Here is a 25566-nt window from a genome sequence, read left to right on the forward strand (position 1 = left end):
ATCATGTAGTTCTACAGAAATAAATACTGAGATAGCAGAACCAACCACAAGCGCCGAATATAGGGGAAGCGGGGGGGGGGTTGCCCGCCCAAGCCCGCTCTGGAGTTTCTGGAGGGGGCAGAGCCTCCCCGGTGATGCTGAAGCCTATCCTCCCCCCCCCCCCCAGCTGACCCTCCTGATGTGTCATTGCCAGAGTTTGCATTTTTGTTTCATTGCCAGCTTCCAGAAACACTGGCAGAGCAGTACATCTTTGAGTCCTAGCCTACGCACGGATGTTTTAGCATTTATGGCCTCAAACTTTCATGCTAGGGTGGGGGACGTGGCCACCCAGGTACCAATTTCTAAGTAATCAGTTTGGAGGATTCTGAATGACTTGGTCTTTCATCCGTACCACCATAGCCAGCACCAATGCTTGGAAGATAGGGACCTGCAGAATCGTCTAGATTTCTTGAACTGGGTTCTCACAAAAGCCGAGGAGTCACCGGACTTTTTGAGCAATGTCATGTGCACAGATGAAGCCAATCTTTGCAGAAACAGCCAGGTAAATTTGCATAATGCAGGCTATTGGAGTGACTCCAATCCACACTAGGCAAAGCGCACTCGGCACCAGTGCCAGTGGTCGTTCAATGTGTGGTGCGGAATTTACGCCAGTGCTATAATCAATCCCACCTTCTTTGATCACACATTGACTGGACAGCATTACGCGGACAAAATTCTTGAAGGAGTGGTGGATGAGTTTCTCCGCGAAGTCCCACTGTCACTTCTTGCACTTCCGTGGTATCAGCAAGATGGGGCGCCAGCACACACCAGCAGCCGAGCACAAGATTGGCTGGATGAAACTTTTCATGCGGAATAGATTGGAAGGAATGGGCCTGTAAATTGCCCGGCTAGGTCACGTAGCCCTCTCCACTCGATTTCATTCTTTGGGGTTATGTGAAAGATAGTGCTTACATGATCGAGACAGTGACGCCAGATGAGCTCAAGGCAAGCACAACGGATGTCTGCCATAGAATTCCAGCGTCGGTCACCAAGAAAGCCACTGAAGATGTGATAAAGCGGATTCAGTACTGCGTAGCTGTAGAAAAGGACCTATTCGAATACGTCCTCCAGGTGGCAGGTGGTGTTCAAAGGCACTTACGAATTCACAGATATAGTAAGGGCACACTAATATCTCATTTCTTTTTTTTTTCTTTTCTTTTGTGTGTGTGCGTGTGTGCAGACGTCCCGATTGCCAATTCGGCTCATTTAGAAGTGGTACATTTACTTTTTAAAATGCATCGGTTTTGATTTTTCTTTAAACGTGGGTCACTTCTTGGTCTGCTTATTTTGCTTTTAATTATTTTTTTCCATATGAAGCTGTTTTTGCAGCACATATACACTCTCATGAAAAATAAAACCGTCTCTTTAATTTGGCTTTGGTCCGACGCACATTTCTGGCATGAAGTATAGCTGCGCGCACACTATTTCGATGCGATGATCAGAGCGGCGCTTTGACCATGTAATCAAGGGGCTTTTGTTATCAATGTGATCAGTCGGCCCCGAGAGACGGATAAGTGTGACTTAAATATGAGACGAAGGAATAGCTGCAAAGGCACGAAACCTGCTGTTGGTGCTCCTTCCGTACCATTATCAAGGTGATGCGCTGTCTCTTCAGGTTTGCGACAGGCAAAGCAGTTGCTTTCAATCAGCATATTTGGGGGCGCTTGCTTTATGATGCTGGTGGGAATGCATGCAGTCATGTGGTATTTTTCATATTTCATGGGGTTTCTTTGCCAGTCAGAAAAATATAGTGCGCAATTAGTACCTCCTGAAAATACCCCAGTTAGATGTCATTGGGGTCATTTGGTCACTGCAGTGAACCACTATTCAAGGCGACATGAAGTTTAAGTGCAACTGTTATTAACACCTATATATATATATATATATATATGGGGTTTGGAAAGCTGGTCAGGCCCTCCCCCCCCCCCCCCCCGCTCGTGGAAAAATGAAAAATTTCTGCCTATAGAACCAACTGATAATAAAACTTGTCAGTGATGGCACTGACCCCCAAGTTCTGGAAGAATGCTCAATGGTAGAAACATGTCAAACAATAAGCTAACTGAGCATGAAAATGTTGCATATAATGTCAAAATTTGGCATACCTGCTAATGTTGATAAATGATGCTGTACTCTTCATCATGCTGAAGGCCTGTTCATTGAACATTCCTTTTGTTTCAGGTGTAAGGGCACAACAGACTATCACAAAGTCAGACTGTCTCAGCAACTCCTCCAATGTTGTGAATTGAGCACCCATTGCCTCCGCTGTTCCGAAGGGTGAGGAAAAAAACAAGAAATGTAGGCCAATATGATTTCTGAACCAAACTAGGTCATAGGAACAGTGAAAGCAGTCACAAATAGGTTTAGAAGCACTTGGCATTGCAATGTGTGTCACTGATAGAAGAAGAGAATTTCTTAGCATTCCATTTCAATGAGAGGCACAGCAGACTTCGAAGACAAACGTGCCCCGCAAACGTCAGCCCACACGGCGGTGGAGAAACATGACACAGAACCACTACCTACTACAGAAGCAAAACCTTCAAACACCACAAAGTTCTTATGCTGTAGCACGGGCGTCTCAAAGAGTTAGTTGGCATTCGGCAGACATTAATGTTGCAGTGGTTGTTTCATTGCCCAATTCCATAGAGAACACAGCCAGTAACTGGCACATCCATAGCGATAGTACAGATGACTAAACATGTACGCAGTGGCGTAGCAACAGGGGGGGCCGGTGGGCCGTGGGCCCCGTGTGCAAGGGGCCAGTGGGGGAGGGGGGGGTGTCATACGCCTGAAGACGCCCCTTTCCGCCAGCTTGACTGGGCGCAAATGTCAAAGAATGCTCTGGTATCAAGTAGCCCGAGCTCATGTACCCGATGGGTTGCGCCGAAGAATTGTCGGCTGCAGCGCTATCAACACCCCACGAAATAATTGCACGAATGTGCGGGATAAAAATTTAATTCGCAACATGGTCGCTAAACTATTCACCTTAGCGGAACGTTTCGTGTGGGGTGCGCTCATGCCGTGCGTTCATGCTGGGAGCAGGAGTCGCTAAACATACAGTGAGGCGTTGTAAGGCGTTAAGGCTCTTGGGTCCCTCTTCCGTTCAGAACGCGCAGCGAAGATGAACAAAGACAGCAGCAAGAGGACATTCAATGAGTGCGCCCGGCGCTCGCGTTTACGGCGAAGCGTTCGTTGAGAGCGATGTTGCGACGTCACAGATGTGGTCACGTCAACTTTATCAGGCACTCGGCAGTATATAAACCCGACCCATGACCCCATCCGCTTCAGTGGACTTGGTGGCACCGACCAGACGACCATGCTTATTCCTGCTCTTTTCGTTGTGCAGATTGCACTGTGGCCAAGCGGCCTCACCACCGGGCAGGCCACACATATGCATGCAAACGGAACAATGTCAGTGGCTTCGCATGACAGAGCACGGGACAACAAATCTGCGCAGACTCCGATCACGATCGACGCCCTTCAACTACGCAGCGACCACGTCACAGATGCGGTCACGTCAACCTTATCAGGCACTCGGCAGTATATAAACCTGACCAATGACCCCATCCGCTTCAGTGGACTTGGTGGCACCGACCAGACGACCATGCTTATTCCTGCTCTTTTCGTTGTGCAGGTCAGTAACTACTCTGTACCCTCTTTACGGGACAATGATGTAACGCTGACGGTGCTTCCAAGTCCACACTTTCTTGCTGTACTGATTGTTGAGTGCTATGATGTATTTAAGCTATTGCTACTAACATCCGGCGATGTCGAGCTTAACCCCGGTCCGACGTCAGACTCCAGAATCGGATACTCGTCCTAATAACGACCTTCTGAAACAAATTCTGAAAGAACAATCTAAAACCAACAAAACGTTAAAAGAACTAGTAACTAACTTGAAAAAGGTTGAGCGAACAGTTGATAACATGGAAACTAGGCTTGCTGCAATTGAAAACGACATGGAACGACTGAAGTATTGCAAAGAGAAGTTGCCCGAATGTGAAAATAACTATCACACCACGAAAAATCAAATCCAAGATCTGGCATTGAAATTAGACGATTTAGAAAATAGAAGTCGACGGAACAACTTGATTATTTACGGCGTAACGGAAAAACCTAACGAAGATATAGCTTCACTCGAAAAGATAGTGAGAGAAAGAATTTTAAAAGAAACACTAGGCATTGAAGTGAAAACCCTTGAAAGGACTCACAGGATAGGTACCCGCACAAGTAACCGAGACCGCCCGATCATCCTTAGATTGTTTAATTACGCCGAAAAAACCAAAATCTTATCTTGCTGCTACAAACTGAAAGGCACACCATTAACTGTTTCCGAAAATTTTTCTAAGAGAGTAAGGGAAACGCGCACGCACTTGTGGCATTCAGCGGTAAATGAAAGGGCAAACGGAGCAAAAGTTAGGCTAACATTCGACAAACTGAGAATCGATGAAAAAGTGTATACTTGGGACCCAGTAAAGAATATTAGGACTGAATTACCGCAGAAAGCAAGTCTTTCAAAACAGTCCCTTCCCACTTCGACTTCGCTGAAATCCTCTAAAAACAAGAAAGTTTCCAAATGACAGTCCAGTACCAAAACTCTACGAATCCTTTCCCTAAATGCCCGAAGTGTGGTAAATAAATTTGATCAATTAGAAAACCTAATCCTGTCTTATCAACCTCACATTTTAGTAATAACAGAAACGTGGCTTAACCCTGGTGTATGTGATTCTGAAGTTATTCCTCCTTCATACGAACTGTTTTGTAAGGACAGAGGATCAAGAGGCGGCGGTGTCGCGATAGCAATTAAAAATAATATAAAGTCCTTAGAACTTTATGGTATTCCGGACCATGATAGTTTATGGTGCAAAATAACATATTGTAACAAAAACATAACTGTAGGGGGCATTTATCAGCCCCCAAATGCAGCTCCAGACTTCATCGATCAGATTCATGATTACCTCTCAAAACATACTACGTAATTCTAGATCAAAACTTATTAATGCCGGGGATTTTAACCTTCCCGGAATAGACTGGAACAACCGCTCGCATGACGGTCGTGATGTCTCAAGTTCAGAATCACTACTAGACTTGGCATTTACGTTTTCACTGAGCCAAATGGTAACTGATACGACCCGTATCACTTCAACATCATCATCTTTACTTGACTTAGTTCTTATAAGTGATACATTAGGAGGATCTTCCGTGTCCATCGAGAATGGCATTTCAGACCACGAAGCGCTTATTCTAACCTGTCCCATTTCAACGACGCGAAAACACAAAAAACCACAACCTATATACTTTAAGGATTACACACGCGCAAATGATCCTGCTGTACTAGGTTTCCTAGAATTCCAGTTTCATTCATTCAGTGAACTAACAAATGTACAAGAACTCTGGACGCGTTTTAGAAATATTGTTAAGTATTCCAAAAACACCTTCATTCCTAATAAAAAGAAATGCGTTAACCGAGAATACCTGTGGATAACACGTGAAATCATCCAACTAAAAAAAAAAATAAAACGACGGCGGAAAAAGGGAACCATGTGCACGTTAGACGATCTTATCGGTACATTCAAACAAAAAATATCGGAAGCAAAAGCCCGTTTCTTTGACACTACATTACCTTCGTTTATGGCGCATGACTCTCACGAATTCTGGCGATATTTGTCAGATGAACGAAATAAAATCACGCAAATCAAAATCTCGGATCATGTTATTCAGGACCCTGAACACATTGCTAAAGAGATGAATAACTTCTTTCAGACAGTTTTTATGAAACATGCTACAAATGCAGCTTTAACACCCTACGATGTCAAAATACCAATGGAAGAATTAACTGTAAGTGAAGAGGGCATACTGTCTCTATTGCATAAGCTCGATCTTAAAAAATCTACCGGCCCCGATCAAATTTCCAACTCATTTTTAAGTCGATACGCAAGTTGGACATCAAAGTATCTATTTAAAATATTCACTCTTTCTCTTCAATAATCAGTGCTACCAGACGATTGGCGCAAGGCTGCAATAATTCCAATACATAAATCGGGCTCGAAATTAGATTTAAATAACTACCACCCAGTGTCATTAACAAGCTCATGCTGCAAAATAATGGAACACGTAATATTTAAGGCCATAATAACTCACCTAGAAACAAACGAACTCCTATATAAACAACAACATGGTTTCCGATCAAGCCTGTCAACCATAACCCAACTAGCAGAGTTAACTCATGACATAGCTAACGTACTTAATAATGATGGCCAATTAGATGCAGTTTTTTTAGACTTTTCCAAAGCGTTTGACGTAGTTCCGCACCAGGATTTAATCACAAAATTATCGGCTTTCGGTATTAGTAATAAAATAATATCCTGGATCAACAGTTTTCTAACTAATCGTAAACAGAGCGTTTCAATCGATAATAATCTTTCATAACCACTCGGATGTCTACCCCGGAGTACCTCAAGGATCAGTTCTGGCACCACTTTTGTTCTTGATGTACATAAACGACATCCAGTTTTGCGTTAAAAACTCAATTCAGATGCGCCTGTTTGATGATGACTGTGTCGTGTATACAGTCGTAAACAACCAAGAAGACCAGATAGAACTTCATAATTCACTTCAAACAACTTACTCTTGGTGCAACACTTGGGGCATGAAACTGAACACATCAAAAACGCATTACATGTCTTTCACAAATAAGAAACTCCCGCTTAACTTTTCATATTCGATCGGAAGGTCAACAATCAACAAAAGCAACCAGGTAAAATACTTGGGCATTAAACTCACGCCTAGCCTTAACTGGGAGCCTCATATTTCGACCATGTGTCAAAAAGCCATAGGCAAACTGTCCTTTTTAAAAAAGAGACTGCGCGCAGCACCACCACACCTCAAACTAAATGCGTACAAAACACTAATAAGACCATGCCTAGAATACGCTGATCTAATCTGGAGCCCTCATCGAAAATGCCTTATAAATAAAATAGAACGCATACAAAAATCAGCAATTAGGTTTGTATATTCGGACTACAAAAGGCAGTCCAGTGTCTCGGGTCTGCTAGTAAGGGCAAACCTAAAACCCCTCTCACAGAGAAGAGCAATTTCGCGACTAAAATTCATCTATCAATTATACTATGCTCATTTCCAAATAACATGTTCTCATTACCTGCAAGATCCTCCAAAACGTTCAACCAGACTTAATCACTCCAAAACAATCTATCTTCTCCCAAGTCGTGTTAATGTTCACAAGCATTCCCTTTTTCCGTCGGCCATTTCCCAGTGGAACAAGTTAACTAACGATATTGTGTGTTGCAATAACATCGACTCTTTTATTAACTGCATTCAGTGTATTGACTTGTCATCATGATTTTTTTTTTATTGCATCTCTGTACCACTCCTACACGGGCCGTGAAGGGCCTGCAGTATATTCAAATTAAAAAAAAGATAAGTACCGCCGTCAAAAGTCGCGAATGGGATTCTCGGGATAGTCTTCAGACTCGGTGCGGCCGAAGATTTTGGTGGCGTAGGACTCGACAGGCTGTATACAGTCGCGGGCGCCGCGATGTTCAGCTCGCTTTTACTTCCCCTCTCCCGCTCGCTCCGAGAAGCCACTGCGAAACCTGCCGTTATGTTTCACGCTTTCCTTCTTACCCTCGAGCGTTTAAGAAAACTATTGTGGTTGTGTGACTTCATGTCACAAGTACAGTGTCTGTGCCAGCTGCACAGAATTTTACAAAAAAAAAAAAGAAAACATGAATTTTGTAAGGATATATTCCGATATTCTATGAAGTTATGTGTCTGTGATTACTACGAATTCGTTAGCGTGAAAAATATGGCAGATAAGTAATAACCATATCCTTAATAATCCCTCAATTAGTACTTATACAGGAAGCACTTCAATTCCAGAACTGAGGACTCAAAATAATATTATTAACTCAACAAAAGCTTCTTAAACAAAATCGCTTTGGGTGCTACAACCTACAGTACTTTGGCACTGCGGGCGGCGCCCAGTATGGCAGTAGCGAAAGAAGTATGAAATGGTGGATCAGTGAGGTTGATCCCTCAACCCTCTCCATTGCGAGTGCAGACCAACAGGTTTCGCTGGCACGGACTTCTTCGCGGTCTTTTTTCTTCTTTTTTTTTTATGGCGACGCCAAGAATCGACGCGAAGCGTGCTTTATTCTGTTCCCAATCTTTTGGTGGTACCGCAGCTCGGATAATCACATTTGTCCGTATAGCAGCAAATAAAAACAAGGCTTTATTGATCAGAACGAAGAGAACTCGTAATTGTCATAACATTGGCGCCCGCGCAGCAGGGAGGCAGGTGGCATTTTCCGTTTTTCTAATATGGTGGGGAGATCAGCATCACTCAGACACAATTTTATTTTCGTTTTCTTTCAGGGCTGCCCACAGCCAAAATACTGCAGGCCATAGTACCTACGACGATTTTTGTGAAGTTGTTGTTGGGCAAGATATGAATGTCGGCCTTCAATTTTGTAAATGAAATGTTGCCGCTAAAATTGGTAGTTAAAACATGGTTAAAACTTTGTGAATTTTTTTTTACTTGTGACGTGACCCGTATTTTCTACGATGCCACATTTGTATTGGTTGCCAAGCCTTACAGTTTGACAGAAGATGTGCACATGCGCTTATCACAAGTTATCAGTGCAGCACCCTGTATTATTTGGCACAGAAAAAACAGCGTGTACTGGCCTCGAGCTGCACCACTGGAAAAGCCGGTGCCACCGTCGGCGTGACGTGCTATTAGGGATCACGTGGACATAGCGGCCGCGTCGGCTGCTTCGGGAGCGCCGAAGCGAGCGGAAAACGAGAGTAAGTTCCCTCGTACGCTGCGGTCCTCATTTAGTGGCGAGATTTTCCCGCTTCGAGTGTCTCTTTTACAACGATTGAAAGCACTACAATAGGTAGTGGCTGCCTTTGAAGGCGTGCAACATGGTAAACTACTGCTCGGTGCCGCAGTGCCAGACGTACGCAACGGAGCCCGGTGTCAGCCTTATTCACAAGTAGCCGGAGGACAAGAAGCTGCGTGAAGCTTGGCTCGCGAAACATAAAATCGGCAAACAGTCATCGGCTACAACTCGGGTATGCAGCAAGCACACGCGAGGAAGATTTCTGCTACGGCGCCGGGTCTGCGATGTTCGGAAAACGCGCACTGAGACGCTCGCCCGAGTCCGCTGCGTGATTAATGTCATGACGGTTTGGTCTATGAACTTGTCGATGCTATAGATACTTGCAAGTTCACTGGAGGCGAAAGGGAGCGGTAAGAAGCACATTAAAAAGAATCATGGCATATGATCATGTTTGTGTTATGAATCAATGCACTGGATTACAAGAAAAGAAGCAGTGGGAAATCGCACGCTGAGAACACTGATGAACATATAGTTCGATGCAACTCAAGAAATAATATTGAAACGTCCAATAATTTAGAAAACAAAAAAGATTGAATCGTTTTGACGGCACATCACAGTCCCCGTAGGCGTCGAAGTCTCTACAATGAAATTATTTTTGAACTGCTCTGATAGCGCCCACGCGACAATGGTTGCTTGTATACTGTCAAATGCTCATATTCTGTGGCCTAAAGCTCATGGCAAGGTGCGAAAACGCACACACGGCGAAAGCGAAACAGTATGCGGACAAGCATGCAGACGCGCAGTCGGTTGCTGCGAAGCTGTGCGATCGCTGCATTGAGGCTTCATTCTATTACGCTCCATTTAGTTATACAAACACTATAAGAACATATTTCACATAGTTTGCTCTCAGCGCTTGCCTATCTTTCACGCAAGAAGCCGGTTCGGGAGACTTCATCGCGGCGACCGTGCACAGTGGCGTTCACTGTACATATACGGTAAAGAGATACTTCTCTAAACAATTCTGTGCTTTCAGTTTGTCCAAGATTATTATTTAGACAGTAAAAAACTTCTCGCATTTCGAAAGTACTTACATAAATGTCCAGGAGAGCTCCCGCGTGGTGTTTTCAGTGAGCGCTGACAGCAAACCCTATGAGGAGCGCGCCGCGTGATCCCTCATACTACGCCAGCGAGGCGCTTCCGATAGATGGCGACTCCGTAACTCCTCGCCGCCAATGTACCTGCTGCATTCGCGATCTCTGGGAAAGAAAGCGAAGGAGAGGGGGACCCAGGGGACGTGCGCGGTATCCAAGGCGGCTGTACTGGTGCTGAAACCCGGAAATCGTCGACATCCTCGCCTTCCTCCACTACACCCAGGAGGGGGGGGGGGGGTTGACAGGAGACCTATGGGCCCCGGGTGCCAGATGACCTAGCTACGCCACTGCATGTACGCACACTTTTTATATGCGTGCTTTCCTGTGTAGAGCCCCTTCAGGCGATGAAGCAGTTTCCAAGAAAAGAAAGTCTGTGGAAGACTTCAAGAAAAATCACTCTTGAGGTAAAATTAAACCAGACTGGGATGAAAACTCATATTTCATGATGTAATTGCAATCAGATGTGAAATGCTACCCCTGGGACACTTTATGATGAAGTATCTTATCTCTGATATTGTCAGAGATAAGATATGACAAAAATATGTCATGCAGCAGTCTCTTAAGTGAAAGTGACTGCTCAATAGGTTGACTTAATTGACTGCAGCTTTATTGTGTTCAATCGAGGTTGCATGCACAGCGGCTGATGAACAAATTTTACAATCGCACAAAGGCAGGTCTACATGTTTATTATATTTTGCATATATTACCCTCCCCTATGTAACCAACACCTCCCAGCTTTACACCACCCTCAAAGAAAGCGGGGGAAAATCTACACTTAATTTCTTACATTTTTGGTGCGGGTTAAAACAACAAAAATGTAGTATGTACTCAACTTCTGTGCGAAATTTTGCAGCATAGAAGGAGTGGAAATGACTGAGAGCCTACATGTAGGCCACAAGTACAGCTCAGTAAAAACAATGTTGAACACCTTGAATTCAGAAACAAGGCTTGAAATGAATGATCACACCATAGCAGAACTTCAAGTGTTCATAAACTGGAACTGAATTTTTGTTGAACACTCACCTGCTGTCTTGTGCGACCTTGAATGGTATAGGAACCGTGACACCTTAAATGCCTTTAGCCTTTCAAGGATTGCAAACCCTGAAGTCAGAATTACAAGAGATACATTTTTTCAGACAAGAAGAGACAGAGAGAGAGCTGTTTAAAAGGTGCAACATGACATGCTCACATGTGCAGTCAAAACTAAATTAAATATGCTGCCATATGCTTTGGATCTGCCTCATTTACTGCTTTTTACAAACCACAATAGACAACTAAAAGGCATTCTTCAATAAACACAATGCAATGTATTTAATACAAGATTTTCCACTCTTCTACAAACCGTGCTCTCACCTTCTTTATTTCAGAGAATATGTTTAAAAGGGCCCTGAACCACTTTTTAATGAAGTGGAGAAATGCATTCTAAGTTAAAATAGGCTATTTCAGAAATGCTTTGCCAAAAATATTCTTCAACACATTCAGCAGAAGCGGAGTTATTGGCACTCAAATTTCACCCACATGGTGCTCCAACTCCTTCAAAGATTTGCACTGTGAAGGCTAAAGTGGAGCGAGGCATGCCCACCCCGCTCCGCCTACTGAACATCACTATGGTACACAGTTCAAATTTGATTTTGGATATTAACGTAGATGCCGCTACTTCTTTGGCACCTACGAAGTACCAAACGCAAGCCATACACAGTTGTCCTCATAATCCAGAGTGCGCTCAGCTAGTGGACTCATCACGGCACCCCGTGGCAGCTGCAGTGTCTACGCTGTGTTATGACTCAACACGGCCAAGGGCATTAGACATTTGCCATGAGGCAACCCAACCTATTAATCAGTGCCTATCCAAAGTCAACGCAGCGTTGACACCGACTGCTGATGGGTCGCAACGCTACCACTACCTGACAGCCTGAACTAATGATGAAAAGGGACCTCAAATGCTACCAAAGAATGGTGCCGACTTCAGATTCCCAGGTTGCTATCCTGTCACATATTCCATACCATCGGCAGTAGCAGTGCTACTAAGGTAGGAGTGCTACTAAGGTAGGAGTGCTGCTAACGTAGGAGAGCCGCTAAGGTAGGAGTGCTGCTACGGCAGGAGTGCATCGGAGGTGGTAGTGCTGCAGAACGATGCGACACCATGGGCATGGTACAGCAACCAATTCGACGATTGTGAGTGGCCGCAATACAGTAATCAGATTCCCTAGTCGAGTCACCTAGGGAAGACGACGGTATTAAAAGCGGAGACTTTTCATGCAGTGAGGCCGATGTGTCTGGATGTGAACTCCGACGTTTAACATGCTCCTGCTTGGAGTGGGCTTCTGTAACTGGAGCCATGCAACTAATCTCGTACAAACCCTTTTTTCTTCATTCGTACTACTGGACGTATTTGTCGATGGGCTTGGTGGATTCCTTGCCCTAAGGCCCGCTAGAGTCGCAACAGCTGCATAGAAGACTGCAGCTACATGCAATTGTAATGCGTATGCGCAGCGTTTGATTTGTGCACAACGGGGCTTGAGTCTATGCTCAGGCTCATATGCTCCAGTCTGATCGTATTACGTAGTGCGAATCGGCTTTGTCCTTCACCAGCTTGACCAACAGATAGCCACATTCAACTTGCGCATTTTGAAGCACAATGAACAGCTTGAATACAAAGCGAAGTCTGCCAAGGTGTCTAACCAGGAGCTGCCAGGAGTAAGCACGTGCTGGCAACCGTGTGTGTGGTCTAACCTTAAGTTCCATGTGGTTCAAGGCTAGTTGAGTGGCAACTAGTCGAAATTAGCGTGACCTGATGGTTATGACATCGATAAGCAGGATAACCAAAGTTCCTATGCGGGCAGCCGTGGCCAAGCGTGAGCAGACAATAGTCAGCTTCTTCCTGAAGTACGTAACTATTATCGAAATTCAAAAGCAGATTTTTTCTTACTTCAGCCTGTTTACTAAACTTCGTGAACAAGTATACACAGTAGTAGTATGAAGAAGCACACTGATACAGACACCCTTCTTGTTTGATGTAAGCTATTGGCTAATAGCAGCCGCATATGGGAATCTGCTACATTATGAAATAAAGTGTCTGGAAAAGTGTGAGGAGCAAGCAGCATTCCGTTGAAAAAAGTGTTTGAGAGAAAGGTTACATCGTGCTCCACTTGCAAGCTCTACGTGCTGCAAACAACTGCAAAATTTGGCTGAGATTTTCACAGCGGCATATGCTATCAACGGATTAAGTTTTTTCACAAAGCCCAAGGGGTGGTTCAGAATCTCTTTAATAAAATTAAGTTTATTATTGCTGCACCCAAAAGCACTACATATGCACTTGGCATAATATTATGCAGAACACTAATATACTTTGTGACATTTCTGAAATGAATGTTTTGAAACCGATGTCAGTCAGAGGATTGTTAAGGTCATGGGCACCAGTTTACTTCATCCCTGAAACAAACTATTTTCTAGCTTATACTCCACAATGCACATTTATACGTGCCGCGGTGGCTTACAGACTCTGGTGTTGTACTGCTAAGCACGAGTTCGCGGGATCAAATCAAGGCCATGGCGGCCACATTTCGATGGGGGCGAAATGCAAAAACACTCGTGTCCTGTGCGTTGGGGGCACGTTAAAGATCCCCTGGTGGTCAAAATTAATCCAGAGTCCCCCACTTAGGTGTGCCTCCAAATCAAATCATACTTTTGGCACATAAAATCCCAGAACTCAACTCAAAAATGCACATTTGCCAAAATAATTACTGCTTTTATTGCCATACACACAAACATGAAATGTAAATAGCATGAAATTGCGCTTGCTTGCGGCCTTGCGAGGCACTGAAAGATTGCTGACATCTGTGTAGTAGAACAGAGAAGAGCAAAATAACCATGATTTTAAAACACTGGTACTGCAGCCGTCTATGCAGTAGAAAAAACAAACAAAGTGAATGTGCGGAGTTAGTCCAAATCGCTTTAAGAACAGGATAATTGCTGTTGACGAGTTGAGCTCCTCTGAAGCAAAATTAATCAGGATCGCGTCGAACTCATACGAAACACTTCAGGGGTTAACTCCAACTGTTGAGTTTATTGACTGATAGTCATTATTGGCACCAGTCCCATTCTTGAATATGTGCACTGGATAGAGAAACGAATGGTAGTAAACAGTGCACAAAACTTGCCTATGCCGCCCATGCCAACTATTCCAACAGTTGACCCTCTGATCTCAGAGCCACACATCCATGTCGGGTTCATTGCAGCCTTGGCCCATTCTCCACTACAAGAATAAAAAAAGAATATCTTTTTAAACAGCCACAAGTGACAGTTGTTGCATGCTTTCATGGCCAATATGAATGAGCCGACAAATATGTAAGATTTTCTGCAGTTACAGATAACACTTTTTTTAATAAGGAAATACACAGTAAGCAATGACACCCTTCCAAAATAACCTACAGACTGTCATGAATGATTAGTATGTGACATCAGAACTGTACATAACTTAAAATGTTAATAGTTTTTAGTGCAAAGAAACGCACAACACAAGAGAAGGCACACAGGACAAAGCACTACTAACAACTTATGCTTTACTGCACTTGGTCACAGTACATATAGCACCGTACAATAAAATACGGAAAGGGAGTATAATGTTACCACAGCAGCACAGATCACCGAACAGCGTAATAAGGCACCATGACCATGACAAGAACAGTATCTCCTCAGACAACACAACACAAGGGTAGCTCACACGATCTTTGTTTCTGTTCATTTTAAATGCCTCTACAATTTCCACTGTCAGTTGATCAGAATGCCCACCCATCACTCTAATCCTTTTAAACAAAGGTTTGCAGCCACAGTGCATGCGGTGTGCAGCAAGATGACCAGTTACGGCCAGCTTATCAACATTGTTTGAGTGCTCTCATAAGTTATCGTAGAGACATCTGTCAGTCTGTCCCAAATATTCTTTCCCGCATGACAATGTAATGCAGCAAACTACACCTTCCACACAAAGGACAACACACTGTTTGCTATGATTTGTATCACAAGCATTGTGTTTCTGCTTGGGATTATTAATTTTCGCGCATAAGCTAGAAAGTTTATGTGGAGCTGAAAAAACAATGTCCACTCCAACACTTCCTGCAATTTTCTTGAGATTGTGGTCGACTTTATGCAGATAAGGCACCACGACCACATTTTTACTTCTGCATGGTTTCAAGGCACCCCAGGACTATTAGCTCTGCTTTTTCTTAACATGCTGCCAGCCACTGCAATCAGCAACTGCAAAGGGTAGCCAGCTGCACGGAGTGGCGAAACCTAATTATCGAAACTTCTTTGCACAAGATGCTGGCAGGACGTCAGAAGTGCATCTTTAAAACACAGGTTGATGATGCCCCTGCTAACTAATTTCAAGTGTGCAGATGCGTATGGGAAAAAGGGCTTCTTTCCTCTTGGCTCATAACACCAACATGTATGGGTGCTTAAAACATCAAGGGTGAGGTCTAAGAACCTAATTTGTCCATAAACAGACTTTTCACATTTTATGTGAGAGGTTTTAAGCATTTGCGGAAAACGGAGCAGATTGTCGATGTGGCAACCACAGTGCAATCACTGTCACATTTTAATATCACCAAATAGTCATCCACGTGTCTGAATACATTTGCAACCGCTGTTGTTTCCATATATCTACTGTGGCCAAGTGCAATGAAGCATCAGTTGTTAGTGGTGCTGCGTGCGTTTCTTTGTGCTAAAAACTATTAAAATGCAATACCAGGGTGTCTACCAAGTTTTCATTTCCAAATTCCGCAAGTTTTCCAGGTTTTCCCTGAGTACCTTTGCAAAATTCCCTGAGTGATGCAGATATGTTTTATGCCAAGACGGGCTGGAAACATATTGCCCGATGCTGTCACTCTCTAGTAAGCACATGAAAAAAAAAAACTTAATCCAATTTGGATACTAAGGAGTAATGCTTATGTTATTCAAAAAGAGCATAGAAGAGGGGGGTTATTAAAATGTACAGCAAAAAAAATTTTCGCAAAAAATAGCAAATCGAGCCGGACATTCTCAAATACGAATAAAAAGGAGATGCACAAAGAAGCAAATATTTTTGGATGTGAGCTATTTCTATCAACTGATAGCAAGCTCAGTGGTATGAGGCCTGAACTTTGTCACAATTGAGATTCTCTCTCAACAACTCATAAGTCAACCTCAAGTGTCCTGACATACTCTCAGCACGTGCACGACACCTCAATGTTGTGTTTAACTGCTTTAAAGAGTTTATTTTCATTTGGATGAGGGACACCTGCATCTCGGCATCAGCCAACACTTTGTTTTTTGAGCTCAAGCTCCTTAAAAATGGCGGCATCGTGTTTCCTTTCCCGTTCATTGCTCAATGCGTAGGTCCTTTCTGTTCTTGTCCTCTTTCTGCCACTTGTTCTCCCCACGGACAATTTGAAGCATCTTCTTGGTCAGTTGCACAGTCCACGTCCGATTACTCGAACTCCCTAGGGGCCGCGAAAACGTCCGAAAAATCGGCCAGTTGGAAAAAAATAAATGCATGTCATTTACTGCCCTTAAGGGCTCAAACCGCCAGAGGGAAAATTGGAAAACGCTCTGAAGGCCTGTCGGTACACGTATTAGGCATATCGGTGCTCGTACTGTGAGAGGAAATACCGGGTGCATGCGTGCATACTTAATACATACTGTGTACCGTGGCAATAGCCCCTTCCCACGCTTGTTATGCTTCACTACAATACTTTTGCGTATGCATCACCAAGTAACATTTCTGCACAGACGCAAAGATGACTGTCACGAACCGGCTTTATGCGACGCACCGAGCTTTCCAAGCTTCTAAGCCAATCGCGGGGACCACAAAGGCAGAGTTGCTGCCGTTGCTGACAACAGCGAATTTCTTCAATGAAAAACATAGCACCCACCGGCAAGAAGCTTAATAGCGAATGTCGAAGCAGCTAGGTCTAGCGTTGCCGTAGTGGTGGCTACAGCTGCCAGCGCATCGGCGTGCAAGAGCGCCGGTTCGAGGCGGCACGGTAATCAAAACGGCAGCGGTGGTGGCTTTGATTAATGCCATTTCGGACCTGCGGTCACGGCAAAATGAGACGGCGAAGAGTTATTGCGTCTGAAATTTCAGACATTCTGATACATTGACTCTATGGGGTAGGTGGTGGTGCCGCGAAGCCGTCCAAATTATCAGGCATCCAGAATGTGGGTCGTTGTCTGTACACTGGCAACTCCTCCAGCCGACGACAGGGCGTCAAAGACAATTCATTACAATTCATGTCTGTAACTCGAGCCAGCATTACCGTAACTTTCGAACCTTTAAATAAAATTATAGCTAATTTTCACTGACAAAGGCACAAATTCCCTGAGTTTTCCCAGAGTTTTTCCAGACTACTCAAAATCTCTGAGAATTCCCAGTTTTCCCGGATGGTAGACACCCTGAATACCAACTAGCCCACCAGTCTGTTTTGTTGCAATTTAAATGTTTTTGCACATATTATTTCTGTGCAGAGATAACAGCTAAGTGTGCAGCAATGAATTAGTAGAAAGAGAAATTAATAACTTATAATAGCTATGCAGGTGCTTAACATCACATACCATTTGATAAAGGGTGGTAACACACTTCACCAAAAAAATTCAGAGCCCTCACACTATGTGAAGATGGAAGACCAGCGAAGCTGTACTGCTCAAAAGATATATGAAGTTCTATATGGTGGTTATGCTATATTGGTTGAACAAAGGCACGAACACATAACTTCATTGTTAGTTTCAGCTTTTATTTTGTATCTTTGTATTTTTCATTCTTTTAATCTTCATTTTTTTTTTATACATATACACTGACGTTTCGACACGCATCGTCATACACTAGGGTTCGGGCAACAGTGTTCATCACTCCGGCGTATTATTTTTGTCAACATCATAACTCTGTTGTTTGTTTCGTCTTTTTGGTCCCTATTTTTCTTTTTTTACGACACATGCACAAGCAGTGGTACTAGCACATCTGCGTGTTTGGCGCTGAGAATTTTTAACAGTCCTTTTTTGAAAAAGTTCCGAATTTTTTTTTTAAATTGTAGTTCAAGGGTGTTACAGGTCTCAGAGTTCACAGGGTTATGTGCCACTGACCTTGTACCCTTTCTGCACTATTATCACCAGGCTTGTGATGATTTGTTTTCGTCCACATCTCAAATTTTTTAAAGATCCTAGTCATGGACAGCTTCGCTCTAATAATTCTGTGACCAAAGTTTCATATAAATCTTTGCACTGAAAAATTTTCACTGTGACGCAACTTCTAAACTTGGCTTGCTCTGTCTGCCCATGTGTCCTTTCCATTATGACACTGCAATATAATCCTTTCCATTATGCCCACAGGTTATCCCCATTCCACACACCGCTCCACTAACATTATCACTGGGATTGGCTTGTCATGAATGGTGAATGATAAGAAAGGAATCTCTACAATACACTGACCCATATCTGTGATTCAATAACAATGGCATTCTGCTGCTGAGCACGTGGTCACTGGTTCAATTCCAGGCTGTGTGCGACTGCAACATCCGTGTACCTAAATTTAGGTGCACATTATGGAACCCCAGACAGTCAAAATTATTCCAGCGTCGTTCACTAAAAAACCCCTCGTAGTGCAGGACAGCAACACAGCATCTCTAATAGCTATTAGACATGAAATTTATAGTCATCTAAAAGCAGATGCTTCAGAAACATGAATAGCTTGAATTACTAATGCTTGGACCTCAAGCACATGTATGAAATTGTATTTATCACAGCACTACATTAGCGATAACAAGAAATGTCATTCAGTAAGAGAATATCTCACCTAGACCAGGCCCCCACCTCCTCCAAATTCAACACCAAACTAATTTCTGAATAGATTAAGTGAACCACTATTCTTCACAGGCACCATTTATGGTAGAACCTCACAATAACAAAATGTTCGATTAACAAAAGTGCTTCTAATACCACTGTAGCACTTTGATAAAAAAATTCGTATTATTTTAATGTGAATAGCATTCTTGGCATTGTCAAACCAGTTTTCTTTGTGGCTATGGATATCTAACACATCTACTCATTTTTGTAGGCCAATCCCAAAGATAGTGCAGTCTAAATATATCTGGCCGATCCTGAAGGCAGTGCAGTCTAAAATTAACATTTCTCTAGTGCAGGGTAGAATGGAACCTGTGTCACACGGGTTCCTGAAGCACAGCAGCCCGATGCTTTTGCCTGCTCCGCCACGTAGGCTCACAAGGAAAGACTCTCACTTTCTCCAGGCACCGGCCTGCCACACATCTCTGAGGCCACGCCCAAACTTTGTGGGCACATCTATAGATGGCACAGCATATTCAAAGGGAAGAATAAGGCGGCTGCATTGTATGGTTCACACACAGCGACGCACCACCAGTGTAACCTTAGGGGCCATGCGATTTCAGAGGCAAAACAAAGGACTTCACAGCGGTGCTGCTAAATGGCGCAGCGTGTGCAGAGGAAAGCGCAAGAGTGGAGCCAGGCCCCCCCCTACAGTACACACGTCACACATGGCACGTTTCGGCTATTCGCATACTTGCATTTTACGAAAACGTTTAGGTGCTGCCATCTTGGGCTGTTAACGCTGCTGTTTTCTATCCTTAACGAAATGTACCCGTCCCTACAGCCGATTCGCAAGCATGAAAATAGTTGTATAAATGCATTCAGTGTGTCACAACCATGTTACGTGACTTCACTTCTCATAAAACTTAGAAAGTGTTTGCGTAACAGCCAAAAATGACGGCTCCCATGAGTCGAATGTGAAATTGTCTGTAGTCATCGTAGACGAGTTCCGTCTGAATTTTTTAACCATTAAGGGCTGATTTTTCTGAGCTACGCTGGCTAGAATATTTTAGCTCTACATTTAATTATTTGAGGCACTGTGTAAACAACTGTGTACGCCAAGGTTGTACAGCAACAGCTACAACAGCACTGATGAAAGTAATGACATTTAAAATATGTCACATGCAGCTTTAAACATTTCTGATTTGAATTGTGCTGCAAGCTTGAATACCACGTGCAAAATGTTTTTGTAAAATGAGAAGGAATGTAGACCATTGCACATTTTTGCTCGGTGCAAGTATGATGTATACAACGGCTTCACTTCTTTCATTGTTCGCCACAATTTGTTGCACCAAACACAGTATTTAAGTGGTTGGATGGTGCCCGCTAGACATGACATAGTTCATGCTGTCATACCTGATATTCCTGTATGTGTTTTTGCATTGAGTCCACGCTCTCTAAACATGACCACACACAAGAAAGGATAGAAAATTGTTGATCTATTTTGCAGCTGCACGCTTTTTAAGATTCTGAAAATGTAGAAAATGCGGTTCAGGCAAGTTTTAGATAAACAGAATCAGTTAGCGCCTAAAAGGGTTAAGTATTCGCATATTGCATACGGATTTCAGCAGCGCCCATGAGGAAACATGCTGAAGCGACAAGCAAAAGAGCAAAATGCACCGCTTTTTTAAATAAAGGGGTCAGAACATGAACCAAAAAAGGACTTAAAATTGTGTTTAACGTTTCGGCTTCCCCACAGGAGCCTTGTTCATGATCTTGTGAACAAGGTTGCGACTATGAACAAGGTTCCCATAGAGGAGAGGCAAAACATTAAAAACGATTTCGAATCCCTTTTTCTGGTTGGTGTGCTGGCCCCTTCAAAGAAGTCGCAGTTTCACCAAAAGGCGAAGCATCAATTGCGATAGCAATTAGACAGCTATACGGAGTAAGGAAAGTAGTTTTATCGGCCGTATAATCTTGCAAACATTTGCTTACTAATTAATTCAACAAGCATGGTGTCACGTGCGCACAGGCAAACATGAAAACATCTCACTAGATGACCACAGACACTCACTGTCAAAACGCTGGCGTGAGGAAGCACGGCAGCAGCAGTGGCAAGCACACAGCGCACATGGAGCTATTGGCAACTTCAAAATTTGCTATTTGAGCTGGCAAGACTGTCCAAATAAACAAAGATGGCTATGCAATCCAGGTTCACAACAGCTCTTTCGCTTGGTACTATGGTCATATTTCTCTTTCGTGACGTCAAACAGAGGTGTTTCATGGAAGCTGAAAGGGTCCTTGCAGCCGATCACTTTATTTTTATTGGTCTCAAGATTTGAGCGATGAAATCGCAGAAATAGTTGCACTGTGCGTGCAAATAGCTGGCCTGCCCAGCGAGGTGCATACAATTTTTTTAATGACAAAGAGCCCTCCAAGCGAGCCAGAGGTTAAAAAAATGAAGTGTTTGTGCATAGCGGGCCTTCAAAAGGTGTAAGCACTTGTTCACGGTGTTGCTCCACTGCTACAGGTACGATACTTGACTGTTTTCAACCTTCATAGGTAACTCCACCCTGCAACTCGTGTTGCAGTATATCACATGCAACATCTCACAATATGTAGGCAATAATGTCTATTGTGCTTTCATAAGCTATATACAGATATTATGCACTGATATAACAAGGCTCAAAACTGTAAAGTAACCTGGTCAGAGTGCCTGGGTATAATAACAAATGAGAGTTACATTTGTAAGTCGGGGGGGGGGGGGGGGGCACCTTATTTTTATAGTTAGCCAATACGTGTGATAAGCTCATTTGCGTCCGATGTCTGGTACTTGTTTGTGCTCACAGTATGCAGTGTTTGAGGTAGGGCCCAGGCATGGGAACACAGCAGGCACCTGCCGCTCGTATAAATTCCCAAACCTGGTGATACGTGAAAATTTAATAAGAACCAATCAGACCAAGTTGAGTTTCTTCCAAAGGGTTTCCAAAATTTAGCAAGGGTTTTATTTTGGCAAGGTCAGTTGTATTAGTGTAACTGCATAACTTAGAAACGAACTGAACCAGTTGTAATGGAATTTAGGTGTGTGCACAGTGCCAGAAAGCAAACTAGCGGCGCTGTGCACAGGTCGAACGTTCCAAAACTGGAACAAGCACTGTTTGCAGTTGCTTCCAAATTTCTTGCGAGCAAATGAACTGACAACTCACAGCGTTAAATGAGAAAACACAATCTCCTGCTTGTACCGCCAAACTAAATCAAGCTGTGAAAACGATGAGGGCAGGAAACTATAAACGAACAAAAACCAAAGGAAGCTTATAAGCATAGATCACTACAATTTATCAAAGTGCCTGTCCGAATAAAGTACATTCCGCGATTTGAAACGCCAGCAAGATATTTAAAATAAACAAAAAGAAAGCAATGGTCCACTCGCCAGGAATAAAGAAATTGACCTAAGAAGCGTTTTGAACAAACCGGTATAGTATCAGTCATCTTTTCCCAATGTGGAAGATTCTATTCAAGTTGCTCTCCAATGCACGTCTGCTTCTTTCTAGAAACAATGAAATTCTACATGCTGTCTTTTCACCACAACGGCACACATAATAGTACAAAACAAGTCTTTCCATATCAGTCTTTTTTCATTTTCAAGTTTGTGCGGGGTGGCGTCATGACGATCTGGGAACAACGAGGCATTCAGCACAAGTCGTGATAGGGCACTCTCTTTCACTCCAAACCTGAACCTTTATCAGCCGTTTCTTAGGATGGCTGCTAGGCAGAAAGCATTTACTTGGAGTCATGAATCAGCCCTTGGCACACCCAGACTGTCCCCATCGCAGATTGCTTTTAAGATAAGGCCCACTAGGCCGCCCCATACGCAGCCGCCACCACAGTAGACCCCCCCCCCTCCTCCTCCTCCCATTTCTTGCACGCGATGGAAGACTGCATGCTTCCTCCCCACCTTCCTCCCTTGCACATGCGAGATCCGAGCCACAATCCTCATCTCACCCTCACCCGCTTTCACTTTATAGGAGCATCATGGCGACGGCAGAAATGTGTCTGGAGTGTCCATATAATTGTTATCGCAATAAATTGTATAGACCAAACCAGACGTGTTTCCGTCACACACTCAACTTCATCCAAAATGCACTGCTGTGCCCTCAGCCACCTGGACGCCTTTCAACACTCGCACTTGATATTTTCTGCCCACGAAGCCTTAGAAACAAACAGGCGTGAGCTAGCTTCTGCGGGCCTGAACGACAGCTGAACGTGAACATTCACGCAGAAACTCCTGTGAAAGGTGCCTAAATATGCGTAAACATTGTGCCGCTTGCTCATCTCCGCGCAGCCTGGTGTCATTATCAACATTATGAAACTTGATCATACCAGTATAACAACGATGCAGCGATAGGAACTGCTACAGACGGCAGCGCAAAGTTAATTGATGACGCAAGCAAACTACTGCAGGTGAGGGCACCAGGGGGCACTGATGACATTCTGGTCATTTTAAACCGTTGTCATTCTTTAATGCCATATCCATCCACATCGAACCATGATCAACCATACTCCAGTGGCAGCTGCATATGGTGCGGCCACGTGGGCCCCATTTGGAAAGCGATCTGTGATGGGGACAGAGTGTGCCGAGTGCTGATAGCTTCATGTGTGCTGTGTTCTCACCACTTAGTTCGCGTTGAAGTGAAAGGAAACATGAAGGTCATTTCGATTGCTGCTGCTGCTGCCGCACTTTCTCACTCCAGTGTTTTGACAGCGAGTGTGCGTGGTCACCGAGTGGGATGCATTCATGCTTGCTTGTGCGCACATGACATTTAATTTAGTAAGATAATGTTTATAAGTTTATACAGCCGATAAAACCACTATCCTTAGTTCGTGTAGTTGTCTACTAATTCACTATCGCAATCGATGCTTTGCCTCTATTGCAAAACTGTGACTTTTTATTCTTGCTTGACAGCTGAGAAACAAACATTGAAGCGTTGAATGGACAACGTGCAAAACCCACAAGTGGACTTCTCTACCATACCTTGCTTAATCTAACCAAGAAGGTGCACCTTCATCTAGAATCGCAATTATGGTATTAACATGCAGACTGGTGACGTCATTACTGCTATCCTCCATTTCCCCACGTCATCCAAGCTTTCAAAACGCGTGGTCAAATCTTTGACAGTGCTAGTATACAGTGCAGGAACCTTGCTTAAGGAAAGTTACATGTCTAGGAAACTCTGTTTACAGAATTTTGCCTATCACTTATTGACACCCTCCAGAAACCAGTGTCAGCAACCCAATTCAGTAAGAAAACATATTGTGCTGCGTTTTCCAACAGTTTTGTCCAGACCTGACCCAGAATGTTTACTGAGGACTCTAAGCACCGTAGTGTTACATCAATCCCCCTTGCCTGTGACTTCTCTTGCAGTGAGCTGTGCTCCAATGACCGTAGCCTGTGCTCATTGCGTCGTCTCATCACGCTTGTCATCGAGCATGCTGTGGGCTGCAGGCATTGCTCTCTGCAAGAGCCCCCTTGCTTTCAGCCACCCTTGATGTATCGTTTTATTGTTCTTGTCTCATCATAAAATTAAATAAGTTTGCCTCTGGCTCCTAGTCGTTCATCGGAGGCAACAATATTCGCAAGTAGTCACGCTACAACTTCGCTAGCCGGATGGAAGGGGGCCCCTCACATCCGGCAGTCATAACACCGGGCAACCGCATGACACCATCAAATCCATGATAGACTACTGCTCTGCACCTCCTGTCATCCTAGTGAATGAGTTGACTACTTAGAAACAAGGAAGCGTTCTCTCATGTACAAAATATCCAGACTTCCGGTGATGACAACTGCACAGCAGGTGCTGCACTCCAGACATTATTCACAATGTGAATGCTATGCGGCACAGACTAACCTTGCCCAGCAGCGTTTGGTTCGCACCTCAGCAGCCACTCTTTTGACTTACACAGCCAAAGCCGCCAGGCGAATTTCATAGCTTGTTTGCAGTGTATCCCCTTCATAGATTCCAATCACTTTTCGTGCAACCATGCACAGTGGTTGAACGCAAACCCCAACCAGAATGTTTGCAAGACAGTGATTGTAAGCCACCTAAATTACTCACAAAATGCTATTGACAGCTTAAGCAAACAGTTCGCTCCTAAGTTTGTAATTGCATAAAGCTAATGAAACTCCTGGCACATTCGTGTTGTGTATATTCGTGTCGCCTTTACAACGTATGCTTGTTTAATGTGCATGAAATTCGAACACTGCTTTATGGCCTGAGTAAGCGTGCCTTAGTTGGGACAAACGTGATACAGCGTTTTTGCTGCTTCCCCATTACGAGTGCTCTTGCAGTCACGCAACATGCGTTTTAAGACATGAAGTTCACAAGTAAGGCTCATGATTATACACCGAAAGCATTTGACAACCATATTTTTGTTTGCATGCAGCCCTCAAGTTTTCTCTGAAGAATGAAGAGAGCAAGTTTGCAAAAGATTAATATAAGTTCTTCCTTCCTGCTCCCAAGAAAGCCCTCCAAATTGCAGTCAAAGGCACCAAACAAGCTTCCTTATCAGCAATCTTCCCAACGCTGCCATCAATAAGAAAAACAGGAACAACTGTATTCCTCCCGGGACGGCATCACGTAGCTTATCACCACCTCTTCAAGGCGAATGTTCGCAATCAACAAAACCAAGGTAACATTTTTATGCAAAAA

General features: G+C 43.7%; 1 protein-coding gene across 8 annotated transcripts in view; it reads right to left on the reverse strand.

The window, feature by feature from the left end:
* Nucleotides 1-25566, reverse strand: part of LOC142578490 (glyoxylate reductase/hydroxypyruvate reductase-like) — a 132050-nt gene that overhangs the window by 90883 nt on the left and 15601 nt on the right. For all 8 annotated transcript variants that reach the window (XM_075687889.1, XM_075687883.1, XM_075687886.1 and 5 more), the window contains 3 exons: nt 14212-14306; nt 11075-11152; nt 2142-2301 (listed from right to left, as the gene is read on the reverse strand). In XM_075687889.1, coding sequence (XP_075544004.1) covers nt 2142-2301; nt 11075-11152; nt 14212-14306 — 333 coding nt within the window. The remainder of the gene's footprint in view (nt 1-2141; nt 2302-11074; nt 11153-14211; nt 14307-25566) is intronic.

The sequence above is a fragment of the Dermacentor variabilis genome, chromosome 1 (assembly GCF_050947875.1).
Source record: "Dermacentor variabilis isolate Ectoservices chromosome 1, ASM5094787v1, whole genome shotgun sequence".
NCBI classification, from domain to species: Eukaryota; Metazoa; Arthropoda; class Arachnida; order Ixodida; family Ixodidae; genus Dermacentor; species Dermacentor variabilis.